At 51.2% G+C, this 16,618-nt stretch overlaps 7 protein-coding genes across 7 annotated transcripts; 5 read left to right on the top strand and 2 right to left on the bottom strand.

The window, feature by feature from the left end:
* Nucleotides 1-2,370: 2,370 nt before the first annotated feature.
* On the top strand, nucleotides 2,371-4,734 carry PPTG_08152 (AGC protein kinase; the record flags this gene model as incomplete). The annotated part of the gene is made up of 1 exon (XM_008903086.1): nucleotides 2,371-4,734. One exon carries the CDS (start codon nucleotides 2,371-2,373, stop codon nucleotides 4,732-4,734), a length of 2,364 nt encoding a protein of 787 aa, XP_008901334.1.
* Nucleotides 4,735-4,748: 14 nt separating this feature from the next.
* On the bottom strand, nucleotides 4,749-6,293 carry PPTG_08153 (26S protease regulatory subunit 8). The gene is made up of 4 exons (XM_008903087.1): nucleotides 6,076-6,293; nucleotides 5,784-6,007; nucleotides 5,142-5,717; nucleotides 4,749-5,076 (listed from the first exon to the last, which is right to left on the bottom strand). Exons 1-4 carry the CDS (start codon nucleotides 6,227-6,229, stop codon nucleotides 4,825-4,827), a joined length of 1,206 nt encoding a protein of 401 aa, XP_008901335.1. The 5' UTR covers nucleotides 6,230-6,293; the 3' UTR covers nucleotides 4,749-4,824.
* Nucleotides 6,294-6,419: 126 nt separating this feature from the next.
* PPTG_08154 (hypothetical protein) lies at nucleotides 6,420-8,424 on the top strand. The gene is made up of 3 exons (XM_008903088.1): nucleotides 6,420-6,646; nucleotides 6,718-6,845; nucleotides 6,927-8,424. The coding sequence occupies exons 1-3, from the start codon at nucleotides 6,437-6,439 to the stop codon at nucleotides 8,320-8,322; spliced, it is 1,734 nt and encodes a 577-aa protein (XP_008901336.1). The 5' UTR covers nucleotides 6,420-6,436; the 3' UTR covers nucleotides 8,323-8,424.
* Nucleotides 8,425-8,453: 29 nt separating this feature from the next.
* PPTG_08155 (hypothetical protein) lies at nucleotides 8,454-9,868 on the top strand (the record flags this gene model as incomplete). The annotated part of the gene is made up of 1 exon (XM_008903089.1): nucleotides 8,454-9,868. The coding sequence occupies one exon, from the start codon at nucleotides 8,454-8,456 to the stop codon at nucleotides 9,840-9,842; it is 1,389 nt and encodes a 462-aa protein (XP_008901337.1). The 3' UTR covers nucleotides 9,843-9,868.
* A 153-nt stretch (nucleotides 9,869-10,021) lies between these two features.
* Nucleotides 10,022-11,956, top strand: PPTG_08156 (hypothetical protein; the record flags this gene model as incomplete). The annotated part of the gene is made up of 1 exon (XM_008903090.1): nucleotides 10,022-11,956. One exon carries the CDS (start codon nucleotides 10,022-10,024, stop codon nucleotides 11,954-11,956), a length of 1,935 nt encoding a protein of 644 aa, XP_008901338.1.
* A 95-nt stretch (nucleotides 11,957-12,051) lies between these two features.
* On the top strand, nucleotides 12,052-13,642 carry PPTG_08157 (hypothetical protein; the record flags this gene model as incomplete). Its single annotated transcript, XM_008903091.1, has 3 exons — nucleotides 12,052-12,468; nucleotides 12,541-13,451; nucleotides 13,519-13,642. 3 exons carry the CDS (start codon nucleotides 12,052-12,054, stop codon nucleotides 13,640-13,642), a joined length of 1,452 nt encoding a protein of 483 aa, XP_008901339.1.
* Nucleotides 13,455-16,601, bottom strand: PPTG_08158 (hypothetical protein). Its single transcript, XM_008903092.1, has one exon. It carries the CDS (start codon nucleotides 16,482-16,484, stop codon nucleotides 13,686-13,688), a length of 2,799 nt encoding a protein of 932 aa, XP_008901340.1. The 5' UTR covers nucleotides 16,485-16,601; the 3' UTR covers nucleotides 13,455-13,685.
* Between the last annotated feature and the right edge of the window lie 17 nt (nucleotides 16,602-16,618).

Genomic DNA, 16,618 nt, shown 5'->3' on the forward strand with positions numbered 1-16,618 from the left:
TTCGGATGTCCTGTGCTGGTTATGACTGTTCCTATAGTTAATAAGCACCCCAGAATAGGATTCATTTGACTTCAAATGTTTTCCATTTTACAACTGAGGGGTTAGAGCAGTGTGGATAAAAGCCGCGGCTTTATTCGACTTTAATCGTTTTATTGGTCAATTTTGCCGATCGGCAAAATTGACTTTACTCGACTTAAGCCAATAAAGCCGCGGCTTTATTCGTCCGTTCCATCCGGTTGGAAGTGTTTGGATCGCACAACGGGCTCAGTTATCCGGACGACCACACCTTACGATTGACGCAGCAGAGCCCGCCAGCAAGGAGCCGCTGCGACGAAAGACTCGCCGCCAAGGACGTCGTGGCTTACACGTTGCTCGTCAATCTCAACGATACATGGACCCCAAAAGCTCGGATGTTTCAGTATGCCCGAGCAGACCGCGTAGGCCAAGATGACCTAGCGCAACAGCGACAGCATTGTCGAGTATAACCGATGCCTCTCGCCGTGACCACGTGCATTTTCGCGACGCCATACTAGCTTCTTCCGCAAGATTGCTTGTGGCCTGTGAAACGTTTGAAAGTATACAGCATGTTTGTAAAGTATACTGGTAATTATCCGAAGCAAGACTATACGTGTGTATAATGACGCTAATTAACGGCTCAAGCCAGCAAATCACGCCGGAATAATAAAGCCGCGTGTCGCGGCTTTAAACCACACTGGAATACTTCCTCAATAGCAATGAATTTGCTGTTCCCGTTGACCAGTTGCTTATGTATTATTCCCTCTAACTTAGAGGGAATAATACATAAGCAACTGGTCAACGGGAACAGCAAATTCATTGCTATTGAGGAAGTATTCCAAGCCTAGGGATTTCTACCGAGGGTATCGTCTGTATCACCCCGCCTAAACCCAGACCAGGCGTTCCAGAGTATTAACCCTAAAGGTTCGAGTCACTCGACGAGTGGGAGTGTTTCGTCCAAGTTTCGTACATAAACAGGAAGAATGGAGTAATGTAACTCAGTCTGGTGTCAATAATAGTCACTTTCTACTAACCAACGTTTCAAGTGACTGCAAATGCAACTTGCTCCTGCCTAGTTTCGTACATAAACGGGAAGAATGGGCAAGTAAGGGAGAGAAATAGTACTGACACACAAAAAACTAGTTGTTTCACACAGAAGGATGGGCGACGTGGAGGACCATAGCCGCGCTATGAGGCCTTAGAGAGGCCGGAGCTCAGCGGAGGTCTGTCAGGGGACGGCGCGTAGGTCGGAGTAGGTTCCGAAACAAGAACTTACGATCTAATTCGCGCGGGATCCTTGCCCGCCACGAGCGAAGCGAAGTTGGCGGTGCAAACGCCGCGCAACTGTGGAGCGTAGCGACTACCTGTAAGACTCAATTATGACTTATTGCGACGCATTGGAGGTCAAAAGTTTACTTTAGCCAAGACAAATGATTTGCTGTGTGTTTGGACAGTAAATGCATGTGTTTTGCATGTTCTGTCCAAGTAAGGTAGCTCAGTCTGGTGTCAACAATAGTCACTTTCTACTAACCAACGTTTCAAGCCAAATGCAACACTGCCGGTATTGCCACAGGGGGGCGTCACCAAGGCTGCCATGAACTTCATGGCATGAAGACCTGCACCGTCATCGAACTCTAATCTTAGGCAGCTCATCCATTAAAAAAATTAGGCTCTACGAATAGCAACTACCACAAATATGACCGCCTATTCTTACAATAGCGGTAACTTATCACATACTTCGCACACGGTGTACGTGGTCGATAAGGTAGAAGACTACGTACTGATTCTTTTCTCCGTCCCTATAAACACTTTTGATCGAATCGACCTCGTCAAGATCCAGTCAAACAAGAATGTCGGACGTAGAAGCTCCCACTGAATCGGCCACTGCAACAGCACCAGTTGATGAAGCTGAGAATTTTGAATACCGAACCAAGAGCACCACCTTCTTCCATGGTATTAACCTCCGAACACAACCGGTGCTAACCAAGCGAGGCAGGAAAACTGGCAAAATCGTATCGCGAGTTTTTGTCATCTTAGAAGGTGCTTTGCTGAAATATCAAGCTGTTCTGGTCGAAAAAACTAACCTTGAAGCAATCTGATGCGCAGGATATCTCTTTTACTTTCAACACCCAGCCGCAACGGCTCCATGTGGGGTCCTCGCACTGCAAAATGCCGAATATTTTGTGCATTCTTATGCGTCGTCAGCGTTGCTAGGAAACTTTTGCATTGAGCTTCGATCTCCTTTAAGAGCTTGGGGTACGTCAAACATTGAGTAGTTTACCTGCCCCCAAATTGTATGGTTATTAAACCTTGATCCCAGGTACTCTCATTCTTCATTTCCATGGATACACGCCTATGGCAGTCCATGAAATTAAGCAGATGATGAACGCTGCAGGGGCTCGTCCTCGTCGTAACCAGTTTGGCAAGAACGGTATTGAGATTGAGAATAGCCGCCGCAGCACCAAACAGCGAAGGCCTTCCCGGTTAATCACACTGTCAAGCATCTCGAATCTCATCCCGCAGTGGGCTCGTCGAAACGGAGCCAGCCGCAGTGGTATCAATGATCGCGGTGAAGACAGTGTGTTGGTGCTGGATGCTGACACAGACGCTACCATCGCCACTAATGCTGATAGTAACACAGTGGTCTGTCGAGCCATGAGAGGGTCACGAACTACTCTTCTCAAAGTAAATTTGCGAAGCACAAGCACTTCGAATGAGCCGACGGAAAGTAGCAGAAGTGTTGAATGTCCGTCGAGTCCTCAAGTTCTTCAACTTTATCAAAACACCAGATTATCATTTACACAACGAGGACAACCACGTCGACATTTGAGTTTGGATGAACAAGAAGAGCTAGTTGCTGAACAGGATATCAGCCCGGAACATTGTCATGAACTGTGTGTAAACGGCTTTGTGGAGAATGCTGGTCGAAGTCTCTTTCACTTTATCTGGCCTTGGGAAGGACTCCAGCATCTTCGCCCTACCCGTGGGGGACAGAGCGACTCACTACGCTTTTCGGTAGTGGCACAAAGCGCAAACCCAATGACCCCAGGTCCACGTATCCGCTTCGTATCTGCCTTTGAACCGACTCGACAGTTCGATCCCGCCACCATGGCCATGATGCGACAATGGGCATCACCACAGCAGCACCAAAGACTAGCGATCTGTGCAGCCGAAGTGCAGCCAGTGAACACTGCAGTACCTACTGAATGCTCTATGCGTATCACTACCTCTACTGACAAAACTACACGAAGAAACAGCATCAATGTCGCGAGTCTGCAATTGGCATTGAGTCGTCTTCAAGATGCTGAACAGCTTACGTCAACTGCTGCTGCAGTGGCTCCACTGGTACTAGGATCCAACGATTCAAAGAGTCTGTCTTTAAAGATTATCCCACCCGCTACCAGTCCTCCAAAGCTTGCGAGTAGTTCACCAAAAGCTAGCAGTCGGTTGCCTTCTCCAACCTCACTAATGTCCAAGGCAAAGGCCATTGCACACCGTTCAGCGTCACCCGTGATGCCACCTGCTCCACCGTCTCCTACCGCTATAAAGGTTGTTAATCCGCCATCACCAGTGAAGAAGGGGCCAGCTCCAGCAGCCTCCGTTCCGGTTATCACGGACATTCGAGTAGTACAGGCTGTGAGTATTGCCGAAAGCTACAGCGGTGGGTATATGCTACGCCAGTACGAACCACTCAAAGTCATTGGACGTGGCGGCTTCGGACATGTCATGGTGGCTCGACACTTGCCTTCCGGTTCACTAGTAGCAATCAAAACGCTCAGCAAACGCTCCATCGCAACACAGAACCAGATCCAGCACTCTCGAGCAGAGAAAACCGTCCTTACTCGCTGTCGTGATCATCCATTCATAGTGAAGATCCATGCGTGTTTCCAGACCATCGATCACTTGCATATCGTGCTAGACTATTGTCCAGGAGGCGAGCTGTTCTTCCATCTCTCACAGCGTGGACATTTCACCGAGCCCGTGGCAGCTTTTTACTTAGCTGAAGTTCTCCTTGCGCTTGAACATTTACACCAACACGACATTATCTACCGCGATCTCAAACCCGAAAACATTCTTCTGGATCAACAAGGTCATGTACGTCTTGCAGACTTTGGACTCTCTAAACCAGGTATCGACGACTGGACTCTGGCGTTGACATTCTGTGGGTCTAAAGACTACATCGCACCAGAAGTTATTTCACTCTGCGAACGATCGTCAACGGCATCGTCACCCAGTCGAGGATACGGGAAGGCGGTCGATTTCTGGGCACTTGGTTGTATGCTCTACGAGATGTTGACTGGCCAGCCTCCGTTCTACAACGCCGCAAGTAGAACGCAGCTCTACTCGATGATAATGGACGGCGTGGTATACTTCCCACCAACCATCAGTGACGAAGCTCGCGACTTGATGCAATGTCTGCTGCGTACAGACCCCAGAGAGCGACTTGGTGCACGTCGAACGTCAGGTGGAGGCGCGACGGCAGTAAAGCAGCATCCGTTCTTCGCTAAACACCATATTGACTGGGCTAAACTACTGAATCGAAGTCTACGTACCCCTCCACTGCGTCCTCGCTCGGGCCAATTCGCCAATTTCGACTCCGAGTTCACGTCCATGGCACTTCGTGGAATTGAAAGTATGGTCAAGTTCCCGGAAAAGATCCCCATGGACTACCAACTCTTCGATAATTACAACTGGGAGCCACCTAAATCCACCAAATAAAGTCAAAGAGATCAAGCATGCAGACAACCGAAGCTCATTCGATTTTGAAGGGGAATCCTAGTAGCTGTACCGTTCATCCGCCTAGTCTGCTTACTTCCAAAGCTTGTTGATCGACATGTTCTGCTCCGAGTCCTTCTTCATGACCTTGGACACGGCCATCTCGAAGTCTTCCTGAGTCACGTGGATCCGACGCTCACGCAGTGCAAACATACCGGCTTCTGTGCACACAGCCTTACACTCGGCACCCGAAGCAGTCGGCATCTTCTCAGCAATAACCTTGAGGTTAATGCCACGCAGCAAATTCATTTTTCTCGAGTGAATGCGCATGATATCAATACGCGACTAAACACAACAAAAAAGTTAGTAACTCGTCCAATTTAACAGCTCAAAAGCATAATATAACGCACCCCTTCCGTCGGGTTCGGGAACTCAATCTTTCTGTCAATACGACCAGGACGCAACAAAGCCGCATCCAGAATATCAATACGGTTGGTAGCCATAATGACCTTGATATTCTGCGCAGGCTCGAAGCCATCCAGCTGGTTCAGCAGCTCCAGCATCGTACGCTGCACTTCTGAGTCACCGCCGCCGCCTTCCATACGGGAACTACCGATGGAGTCGATTTCGTCCATGAAAATAATGGACGGGGAAGCTTCGCGAGCCATGACGAAGAGTTCACGCACCATACGGGAACCTTCACCAATGTACTTCTGCACCAGCTCGGCACCCGATACACGGATGAACGTGCAGTCTGTGTGGTGGGCCACAGCACGAGCCAGCAGCGTCTTGCCAGTTCCAGGAGGTCCGTACAGCAGCACACCCTTGGGCTGAGCCACACCCAGAGCGTCGAATAGCTCCGGATGCTTGATGGGAAGCTCAATGACCTCTTTAATCTCGCGGATCTGCTTGTCCAGACCGCCGATCATGTCGTACGTTGAGTCGGGCACCTTCTCCACCTTCATCAAGCTCACCAGAGGATCCACCTACAAATATAAAGTTAGAGATCCTTGGATTTCATAATTAATACTTCGGGAGCCGCAGTTTTGCACCTTTGTGGGCAGGATCTTGTGCAGTACGTAGCTGTCGTTGCGTAGAGCCACACGCGTGTTGGGTGTGCACTTGGCGATGTCGATCGTTTTGTCCACATCTACGACGTATTTGCCCTCCGGGTTCACCTTGACGAGCACCTTGGACTTGCCCATCTGCTTAACCACCTCGCCCACGTACGAACCCGGTTCTTGCAGCAGCTGCAGCTCTTCGCGCAACAAGCGCACTTCATCACAACAGTACCGATAAGGATCCTTAATTTTATCAATAATTGAGAAAAAGTATCCGTCCTACCTTTCGAGTTGAGCTCGTTGCGCTGCGCCTGCAGACGCCGCAGATTCTGCGTCTCGTCACGCACCGTCAGCTCCAGATGCTCGATCTTCTTCTCGTAGTAGCTGGTCAGACCAGCGCTGTCGTCCGCCGATGTCATGGCCACGTCCGCCGTCATGATCAAGTGAAACAAACTACGGTAAATCCGTCGAGATTCTCCTCTGTTTCTCCCCGAAGGCGCGATCTAAAGTGTCGTACCTAATCGAATTAATCGTACTTAGTGATGTGAATAATGTACTGATTTTCAGGTTTCATACACAAATGTGCGTGTGAGTGGCGTAGCGAGCTGTAGCCATCTTTGAATTTGAATTGACACGGTAGAGCGATGGTAGCGACGCCCAAGTTCCATGTGACGCAGGACGCCGCGTGGGTGTTTGTGCATGTGCATGTGCCTTTTGTACGCGTGTCGGACATGGAGTTCTACGTAGACGGCTTCGATTTTACGTTCTTCTGTAAACCGTACTTGCTCAAGCTGCACTTCCCGCACGAGGTGGTAGACGACGAGTTGGCCAAGGCTGTGTACGATCCCAACAAGGTAAAACGCTGTTGCGATAGCTGATGCAATGAGATTGCGATAAGGCACTGACCTTACGTGTTGTCGTGCAGGATAATGGTACCATTGTGGTGCATCTACCCAAGAAGGAGCCCGGGCAGGACTTCCCAGACCTCGACATGCTCACAAAGTTGCTGCAACCGCAACGGCCTCCAGTTGATGTTAAATCCGACAAGCAACGGTGCGTTTGCATTGCATTACACTGCATTGAATTGCCAATTGCATTGGCTCTAACTTGCCGTTTCTATTGCCCCAACACTAGGAAATCACCACTAATTGAAGTGCTGGATTCATCGAGTTCTGCGCCAATTGGGACTTTCCAAGAGGAAAACGATAGACTCAATGCGCTGATCGATGGTAAGCCGATACCCAGCACAACCGAACCTTCCGCTGATCAGGTACAGACGGACTCATCGCTCCTGGATCTCGAGTCCTCGGCAACAAAGAGCGTTAGCTCGATTAAGCTCGATGCAGGAAACGATGCCGCCGAGTCGATTGGCGTGCGTGTCACTGACCTCGCGCCTTCGTACGGATTCAACAATGCGTACAGTGATTTTTTTCGCGTATGGCATGGCGAAGTGAGCGAAATTTTGTCACTACCTGACCCGGAACATATTCAACCTGAACAGCGACGTATCCTTCGCGAGAGCGCCGAGGAGCAAATGTTTGACATTGAGCGATACCTCATGGACTTCGCAAACCAAGGAGATGACATGTACTTCGAGCTGGCCATGGCGTACGAGCCTTTCTGGACCAAATACCCCGTCCTGCCACCCGCAGACATTCGAAAGACTATTACAGAAGTGAAGACGACGAAACCTCTAATTGTCGAGGTTGACCCGGACGTCAACTGTGTGAGTGACAACATCAAGATTATGTCGCTGGACACCACTGCACTTCAACCTCCTCCAGCGCCTTCCTCGGAGTCATCGGTCACATTTACTGATGCAGAGCAGGAATTATTGCTTCGACTTCCTCGAAAAGAGTTTCTGCTTCCAGAGGGGAGCCCCGAAGAGAAATTGGTAGTCGGAGGTCTCGTCGATATCCTCATCGGCTTTGCTTACGAGCAGTTGACTACCCAGGGCGACAGTGGAGTGGAGTCCACTTGGACGGTGAGCATTGTGAGCCCGACGTTGTCGTGGCTGGACTCGAACGCAGACCTGCGCGCCGTTGTACGCTCAACTGTACGTCGTATGATCACGTTTCCATTCTTGCGGCAATACGATCTGGCCATGCGCTGTATGCGTGAAGCGAGCGAGATCTTGAAGCGTGGGAAGCGTGTCGTACTTCGGGCGCTGCTGACACTGCACCGAATTGTCGAGAAGTCCGAGACGCAGTATCTGCTCAACTCGCTCTACATTCAGGACTACTGCGTGTGGATCCAGTCTGTCAGTGATGAACGTCTTCAGCGTGTTAGTGCCACGCTGGATACCCACATCGCTGCGTTCACAAAGAGTGAAACAGGCTGGGCCTTGGAAGAGCTCGAAAAAAGTCTCTTTGAAGCCGATGATAATGAAGGTGAAGCAACTTCCAGCTCTGACTCGGAATCCTACGACGACAGTGAGGAGGAATCGTCTAGTGGAGAAGAGTCGAGCGATGACAGCAGTAGCGACGAAGAGGTTGATGAAAAGACTGATGTGGAGACACTGAAGCCTTGACGAGATAGGCACTTGACAAGCACGTCATGTATAATTAGTGAAGCGAAGACGCTTACAAAAATATAGTTTTTGTGTGTAAAGCACCGCTTTTGACTCGCAACGCAGTTTGCGTGCTGTTAGTTAGGTTCCTCATGGCAAAGCGAGATGAAACTCGAGCTGCGAGCTTTCCAGGATCCCTGTCATCAACTTCTACCTCCTCAACAAGTTTGAAGCTGCCGTTGTTGTTGACTGCACGACCTGGAAATGTGGGCGTTCAGATTGACTCCCACCGAGCGATGGACGTGTTCTCTTTTCCCCGGAGCGTGAAATTCACGTCGCAGTTTCACGAAATCATGTACGAAAACGGGTCGTTGGAGAACTACTCGCGCGTGGTGGAGCGCACAGCTCAACGAGCTCGATTGTTAGAGGACAAGTTGGAAAAACTGCGGGCGAGAGAGCAGTATCTACTGGAAGATGACGCGAAGCGAAAGCAGAGACGAATTCAGCGTGAAGCAGCTCGTCAGCGTCGCATTTGGCAAATGCACCAAGCAGCAAAACGAGCAGATGAACGCGCTCGAGAGAATGCTGCTGCAATTACAGTGCAAAAAGTGATTCGAGGTACCCTTGCACGGCGAGTGGCTCGAGTGCTGAGGCAAATGCGGGACGCACACGAAGCGGCGTCGATGTTACAGCGCGCAATGCAAGGCTATGTTGCGCGACAACAGTTAGAACGGGAGCGTGAGCGCCGGGCCAGAGAAGCAGAAGAACGTCGTGAGCGTGAGATGTACTCAGCAGCTACAGTTCTTCAACGACAAGCGCGTAAACGTCTGAAAGTCGTTCAAGAAGCGCGTCAACATGCTGCACTCGCTACGTGTGCCGAAGATGAAGAGGACGAGGATGAAAGCGAAGATGAGGGCGATGAAACAAGGTCATATGAACGACCAAGCGAACTTTCCGCCGACGAGAAGATCATGGCTGAGGCATTAAGTAGAGGGATCAGTTTGGATCTTCTTTTCTCTGAGGAAGAAGACAGCGAGAGTCCATTCCCCACTAACTCCACATCCTCCTCAACCATCGAGCCAGTAGATCCGGCATTTAACACTCAGCCGATTGCTCCACAGCCTCCACCATCAAAACCCACTCCCGCGCAAAGACCCCGAAGGCCAATGTCCATCAAGCGGGTTGGTGGTGGCTACCGCACGAAGTTGCTGCCTTACAACACCGAGCCATCTCCACCCAAGGAATCAACACTTAATCCGTCAGCACTGTCAATAACCCGCGCCACTCGAGATCAATCGCAGCTACAAGTAACCACAACAGCATCTGAAGCACCAAGTGTCAGCGAGGAGTTCCAACACCATTCAAGACGCTCGCCAACGATCCCAAAAGCAACTTTCTCTCCAACCCTCGCGCAATCTCCTAGATGTACAGCAGCTTCAAAGACTGACAGCGAGGAAGTACGCTCTGCATCCCCCGTCAAAGCCTCACCGCCTAAATTATCGCCCTACGCGATTCCTCAACGCTTGCTTTCATCGCGATAACTTCAACATAAAAAATCTGTACCACGTCACAAATTTCATGTACACCACACCAAATCAATACACCACATCAAAACCCTTCCATATTGACTACCTCTCATTTCGACTTGGACTGCTCTGCTCCAGTAGAATTGGCTCTGGGAGCTCCAGCCAGCATCACTACCCGACTTGGCTCTTTCGCCATGCAGCTCTTCGCCGACTCGCAGACGCACTTCGCGGCCGTGTCCGAGGACAGCCGCCTCAAAGTGTGGGACGTGGCCAATGGTGCGTTGCAGCAGGAGCTTAAGGAGCGCGACCACCTTAGCTACCGGTACACGAGTCTGGCTTGGACACAGCCTAAGACCAAGAGCAAGAAACGCAGCGGCGATAGCGACCTTGGACTGTTAGCTTTAGGTACGAACAGCGGCGTCATCGTGGTCTGGGATTTGGCTACGGGCGAAGTCAAGCATACGCTGCAGGCGGACGCTGCACACGGTTCGGGCGCCGTACAGGCTCTGGCCTTTAACCCTCAGGGATCGCTGTTGTACTCGAGCTCGAGTGACAAGCACGTGCTCGAATGGAATGTAAGCAGTGGTAAAGTGGAGCGTAAGTTCCGCTGCGGATCGGGCGGCGCGTCGGCACTCGCAGTCTCGGCTGACGGAGAGATTCTGGCGGCCGGCGGCTCGGCGCTGCGTACGTTCGATCTGTCCTCAGGCAAGAAGAGCAGGAAGCTCGTGTCAGGCCTATCGTCCGCCGTGACGCAGCTGCGGTTTGCCAACGTAGAAACCGGTATCGAGTCGTCCAGGTTCCTGTTCGCTGCCACAGCCGGCGCACGTTTCGTCAACATGTACGACCTGGAGCTGACGGAGCACGACGCGCCGGCGCTTACGTTCAGTCTGCCCAGCAGTGCTGACACTGTGTTTGCTCGCGCTTCGGTGGGCGAGGCCGTGACGAAGAAGAGCAAGAAGAGTAAGAAGAGTAAGAAGGAAAAGGAGGCTGCGAAGCCTGTGATTGATCTTCTGGTAGGTGCCACGGCTGCAGCCGGTGCCATGTTCCTGTGGACACACAAGTACCAACAGGTGGACGACGCGTCAGAGCTGGCACTGGCATCCAAGCCGCTGCCGCCCACGCTCTCGACGGCTGAGAGCGCTGGTATTCTATTGGCCGAACTCAGTACGCAGGAGGACAAGACGGAGGTGCTCGTCGCTCGTGGATCTCTCGTTAAACCTGTGTTTGAGACAGTCTCTCCAGTGGAGGAGAACGCTCCGAGTCAATGGAAGAAGGAGCTCGAGTTTGCTGAGATCAGTGACGCGCTGCTGCTCACTGCTGAACGTGCCGACAAGAACGGCAAGCGGCAGAAGGTGGAATCTACTGCTGAAGATGAGAAGACCCACGTGCCGACACTGAGTGAACGTCGTGCACTGGCCAACTCCATGGCAGTCGTGGACGACACTACCAGCTTTGAGGACCTGGACGGTGAAGAGGATGAAGAGGACGAGTTGACGCTCGCTGAGCGTGTCGAGGCTCTGCGTGAACGCGTGGAGGGTGACGTGACTGCTGCTCTTAGCCGTGCGGAGCGCGAGGCTGACAGCCCGGAGGATAAGGACCGCGACAATAAGCCTGATGCTTCGTCGCTTGCTAGTGTTCTAGAGCAGGCACTGCAGGCACGTGACAACGCTCTGCTTGAGTACTGCCTGCGTACACGTGACATTAAGGTGGTGACCAAGACTGTGGCTCGTGTGCCTGCTTCGCGTGTGCTGGCGCTGTTGGAGGTGATCGTTCGGAAGCTGGAACGCTCGCCGAACCGCTTTGCACGTCTGTGTCCGTGGCTGCGTGCGGTGCTGCTGCATCACACGGCATACCTGGTGGCACAGCCTGATCTTGTGCCTAGTCTGTCAGCGCTGTACCAGCTCTTGGAGACGAGATTGCAGGTGCATGAGCAGATGCAGAAGTTGTCCGGTCGTCTGGCACTGGTGCTGGGCCAGATCCACGTCAACAACGGCAGCAATGAACAGGAAGATGACGAGACGCGTGCCGCTGTGGTGTACCACGAAGGAGAAGAGGAGGTGGAGGTCGATGGGGACGACAGCAGCCAAGAGGAGGAAGACGAGGACGACGTAGAGACTGAAGACGAATGATCGGTGGATGTATTAATACTCTCAATAGACCAGAACAGAGCCTCGAGAGTCCAGGGCCTTGCTTGTCACTTTTGCTTTTCATATTTCGGTTGCATATGCATTCTCCAACGTTGTGTCGACCAAGACATTTAGACCCTGAGCGACTGCGAGCTAGACTTGGCTCAGAGAGATTCCAGAAGCTGAGATACCATGAAGCTGCAGTGGTGAGCACTGGGCAGTTCCACTTGTTCGCTCTGAGCAGCGATACGCTGTTCATTGTGCCTCTTATGAGTCGAAGAGAAGCTGATCCGGATATGTGCGTACCACTACGGAGTATTGCCATGGTGGAGCGAGTACTGCCTTCCAGCAAGAAGCAAAAAGGTTTGCTACTGCTCCCGACCAGCCAACTGTTTCGATTACAATTGCGAGAGGTGAAGTCTAAGAAAATACCGACGGAGTTGTTCTTCTCGACGTTTGAGCCGCAGACTCAACTCTTCTTTCAGATTTCAAGAGCATTGCGCGTAGACTTTCAGGTTAGTTTTGCGTTGGTATCGAAGTATCAGACTTTAAGGTGTGACGAACTGTAAACGTTTGTGATCTTTCAGAGACAGTTGATTCCGCAACTTCAAACTACAGACACTTCATCGAAAGAACAGCGTCTAGAGTTGACGAATTTGTTAGAACTGTTTGTGCTGGATCTAGTTCGTGCACGTGACGACGTTGAGCGTGCTCACTTAATTGATGAGCTCACTACAGCTGCGTATTCTTCGGACGAATTGAGACAGCTTTTCTTTGAAGATCGTACACAAGTCTCGGGCTGTATCGGTCTAGTTGCCCTATTAGCTCGTCATCTTTCGCTTCCACTTCGTCGAAGCGAGAATATCGAAGCGAGAGTGGATTTCCTACTCAGTATTGCACGTGTATTCAGTGCTATGTGTTTCGACATGCAACTACGAACGAGTTGCTTCGATGTGCTGGCACCGAACGAGTTAGTACGCAATCTACTTGCTCGTGGCGTGGAGAGCTACGATAAAGCCGAAGATGGTTCTGTCGATGAACATGTGGTGCGAGAGGATTTCATCGACGCCCAAGCTGCTGTTCTTCTTGCACTTGATGCAATGCAGCAGTACGAGGACTTTCGTTCGCATCAACATCAGCAAATGAGGGGCTTATTGATCGAGAGGTCTACGTCCGTCATGCAGCAAGCTATTCGAGCACCGACATTTGCAGAATGGCTTCCTAAATTCTTCGAGAGAGTCTGCATAGCAGTATCGCGAGCAGTAATCGCAATTGAGCGACACGAAAAGCGCGAGATTGAGGAAGTTCAATACAGTGAACAAGAGGAAACAGAGGACGAAGAGGACGATGTTGACTGTAGAGAAGGCTTGGAACCATCTCAGATGTTAGCACTCTGGCGATGTGTGACTGTTCTGGATCTGCTAGTAAGGTGCGACGTAGCTTCAGGTAGCGACCAAGTGCTGGCAATACTCCTGCGAACCCGAAAAGACTACATCAAGTAAGTGCATTTGTATTAATTATTAGTTGGCATTATTCACTAACATCACTGTTGATCTATCAAACAGCATGTACCTGAGAACTCCACGCTTCATGAGAGCATTGAATACGAGCGGTATTCCACATTTCGAGGATCTTGCACTTAAGCTGAGTAGGTTTCTCGAAGCACTACGTGACCGACGGAGAAGCTAAAAATCCAAATGCACACAAGGTGGATATTATCCAACTGAACGCCCTACTTGTCCATCGGTGGTGGGTCTTCAGCAAGTAATAAAACGCGGGGAAGCACCTCAGCCAAGTGCGGGTTCTGTTTCTGGAGCATGGCAACAATTGCTCGGACTTTTTCGACGCCTTCCTTCGCCTTCTCCAAAGCTTGTACTGCTTGTGTTTCATTGGCAGGTCCACTGCCCACACCTCGGCAAAGAGAGTCGAATCGCGTTGTCATGCGTAATTTACGTGCTGTGGCGTCAATGTATCGCTGTTTATCGTAGAGTGCAGCATTAATCGCGCGTTGCAGTGACAATCCACGCTCTTCGTCAACCTTAAGCTCAGCCGAAATTTTCTCCAGTTGGAAAGAGACATCTTCACCGGCAACGAGTTGTTTGCGAATAGTCTTGTCCAGTCTAGCAGCATCGCGCTCACTTTTGCGTAGTTGATTCTGCAGCGTGGACACCTTCGCTGTAAGAGCAGCAAACGTGAGGTCAGCCTCCTGTTCTTTCTTACTTCGGCCACGAAGCGCAATGACGTCGCGTTTGTGCACAGCTTGCTCCATATCTTGCAGCATTTGCTCTTGGCTACGTTGCAAGGCCTCAAGACGTAGACGCATACGATGGATCTCCTTCTCCATACTACGTGCCTCAGCCTGACCAACTTCAGGGTCAAGAGCAGCCTGCGTCTCCTTCTCCAATTGAATCTTCTTCTCCCAGAGCATGAGCTGTCGCTCAACCTCCACCACACGGTCCAGTAATCCCTGCTTTTCTTGACGTAATGCAGCAGCACGTGCCTCCATTGATACGGATGCAGCCTCAAGTTCTCGTAACTCACTGGCAAACTCGAGTTCGAGTGCATGATTACTGTTAAGCAAGTCATCGTGACGTGAACCTTGGCGTGCAATGAGATCATTCAACCTTCCAGTGTCTGCGTGCAGCGATGCTATTCCGTTCGAGAGGTCTCGAAGTTCACGCTGCATTTCGTGCAGCTCATGTTGAAGACGCAGTTGTTTCTGTTCCAGAACGCTAGTCTTACTCTTACGCTCCTGGTTGCGTTCACTTAACTCTTGAGCCTCGCTGGCAGCATGTACAAGAGCTGTTTGAGTATTGAGCCACAGCTTCTGCTTCGCTGTGTTGTCTTCCCTGCCAATCTTGGTCTCACGAACTAGATTCTTGATAGTCGCTTCCAGTGGACCTGTGTCTGCATCCTCCATCTTACTCACTAGCTGCTCGTATTTCCTGTTAAGTCGATCCAGACGCAGCATCTTCTTTTCGATCTCATCGTTACGCTGACGGATCTCAAGCTCGGCACGCTCTACACGTTGATCATCTCGCTTGAGCTCTTCGACAAGCGCTCGTTGCGCCTCTGCAAGTTGCGCGGTGTGGTTCTGCACATTGAGAGCGTCCACTCCAACCCGAGCCATCTCGTTGCGTAGATTCGCCAGCTCTACTTCTTTCTCGTGCACTCGTGCCACAAGACGCTGGGTCTCCTTGGTGAGATTGTGTGCAGCCTTGTGTACTGTGGTCTGGTCATTCTTCTCAGCGGCTATTTCGTCTTCAAGCAAGTGACGTTCACGCTGGGTCGTATCCAAGTGCTGCGCTACCTGGGCCGCCTCTGACTCTAGTTTCTTGCCTTCCGCTGCAGCAGAAGAAACCTGAGCTTCTGTCTGTTTAAGAGACTTGGCTAGCAGTTCATGGCGAGCTGCAAGGCGCTCATGTTCAGCTCGCAAGTTCTCCGTTTGCTCCTCTACAAAGCGTAACTCAGCGTTGAAGCGCTCGATAGTAGCGATCAGAGTCTCATGAGCTTGCTGGGCCTTCTCGATTGAGATTTTATAGCCACGCTGCTCAGCACTTAGCGCTAGCTCGTCCTCAACCACCTTGGAGATAGCGGCCTGCGTGGCCTGAAGGGCGGTGTCACGCTGCTGCATACCGATAAGCGCACTCTTCCACTGCTGCAGAAGCTGCTTCTTCTCAAACGCAACAGCCTCCATCTGAGCCGCTGCCTCGCGCAGCGTTTCCTCAGCAGCTTGCGTTTCCATTCGCTGCGTCTTAAGCTGCGATGCATTGGCTGCCAATTGCTCTTGTAGTGTCTTCACCTTCTCATTCAGCCGATCAATGTACAGATCTTGCTTTACTTTATCCTTCTCGGCTACAGTCATCGACTCCTCGGCCTTCTCAGCGGCTCGTTGTGTGCGTGCGATCTCGTGCTTCATCTCCTCATTGTATTTCTCGACCTGCCGTAGTGTTGCATTCAGAGAGTCGAGCTCTGCCTGTGTTTTGTGTAAGTGCGCGCGACGACGTTCGACTGCGAGCTTCTTCTCTTCTGCACTCGCTTTCCACTCGTCAAGTTTGTCTTCACTCGAGAATCGTTCATCATGCAGAGTCGTGAGCCGACGATGTGCTGCCTCAAGTGCGACTTGTAACTGTGCGAGTTGTTGCTGTACTCCATATAGTGCAACACCTACGTCTTCACGCGCAGTCTTGGCACGACGGAGCTCCTCTTCCTTCTCGCGGAGCTCCAGCGACAAGCGCTCGTCGTTGCCCACGAGCTGCTCATACAACACCTTCTGGATGCGCTGCATGCGCTCGTGTCGACCCATATCCACGATAGTCTGTGTCGGGTCCTCTTCCTCATCGTCATCGTCGTCATCATCACTATCGTCCTCTTCACTCTCGTCACTCTCTTGGGGATCCATCGCACCAGCCTGGTCAGTCTCCTCACCTTCTTCAGTCTCACCGACGGCAGGGTCATATACACCCATCTCGATCGGCTCCGCCAGATCCTGTACGTCAGCATTTACCGTCTCCGGGTCGGAGTCTGACATCTTCCTCTTCTAGTCTTTTTAGCAAGTATAAGACTCTTCAATCCCAAATTGGGATTCCCAATCCCATTCGCGTCGTTCTGGTGGTTACGGTTCTCACACGTCACAGATAGCCAATTTTCCACCAATTAAGTTTA

The sequence above is a fragment of the Phytophthora parasitica genome (genome assembly GCF_000247585.1).
Source record: "Phytophthora parasitica INRA-310 unplaced genomic scaffold supercont2.15, whole genome shotgun sequence".
Taxonomy (NCBI): domain Eukaryota; phylum Oomycota; class Peronosporomycetes; order Peronosporales; family Peronosporaceae; genus Phytophthora; species Phytophthora nicotianae.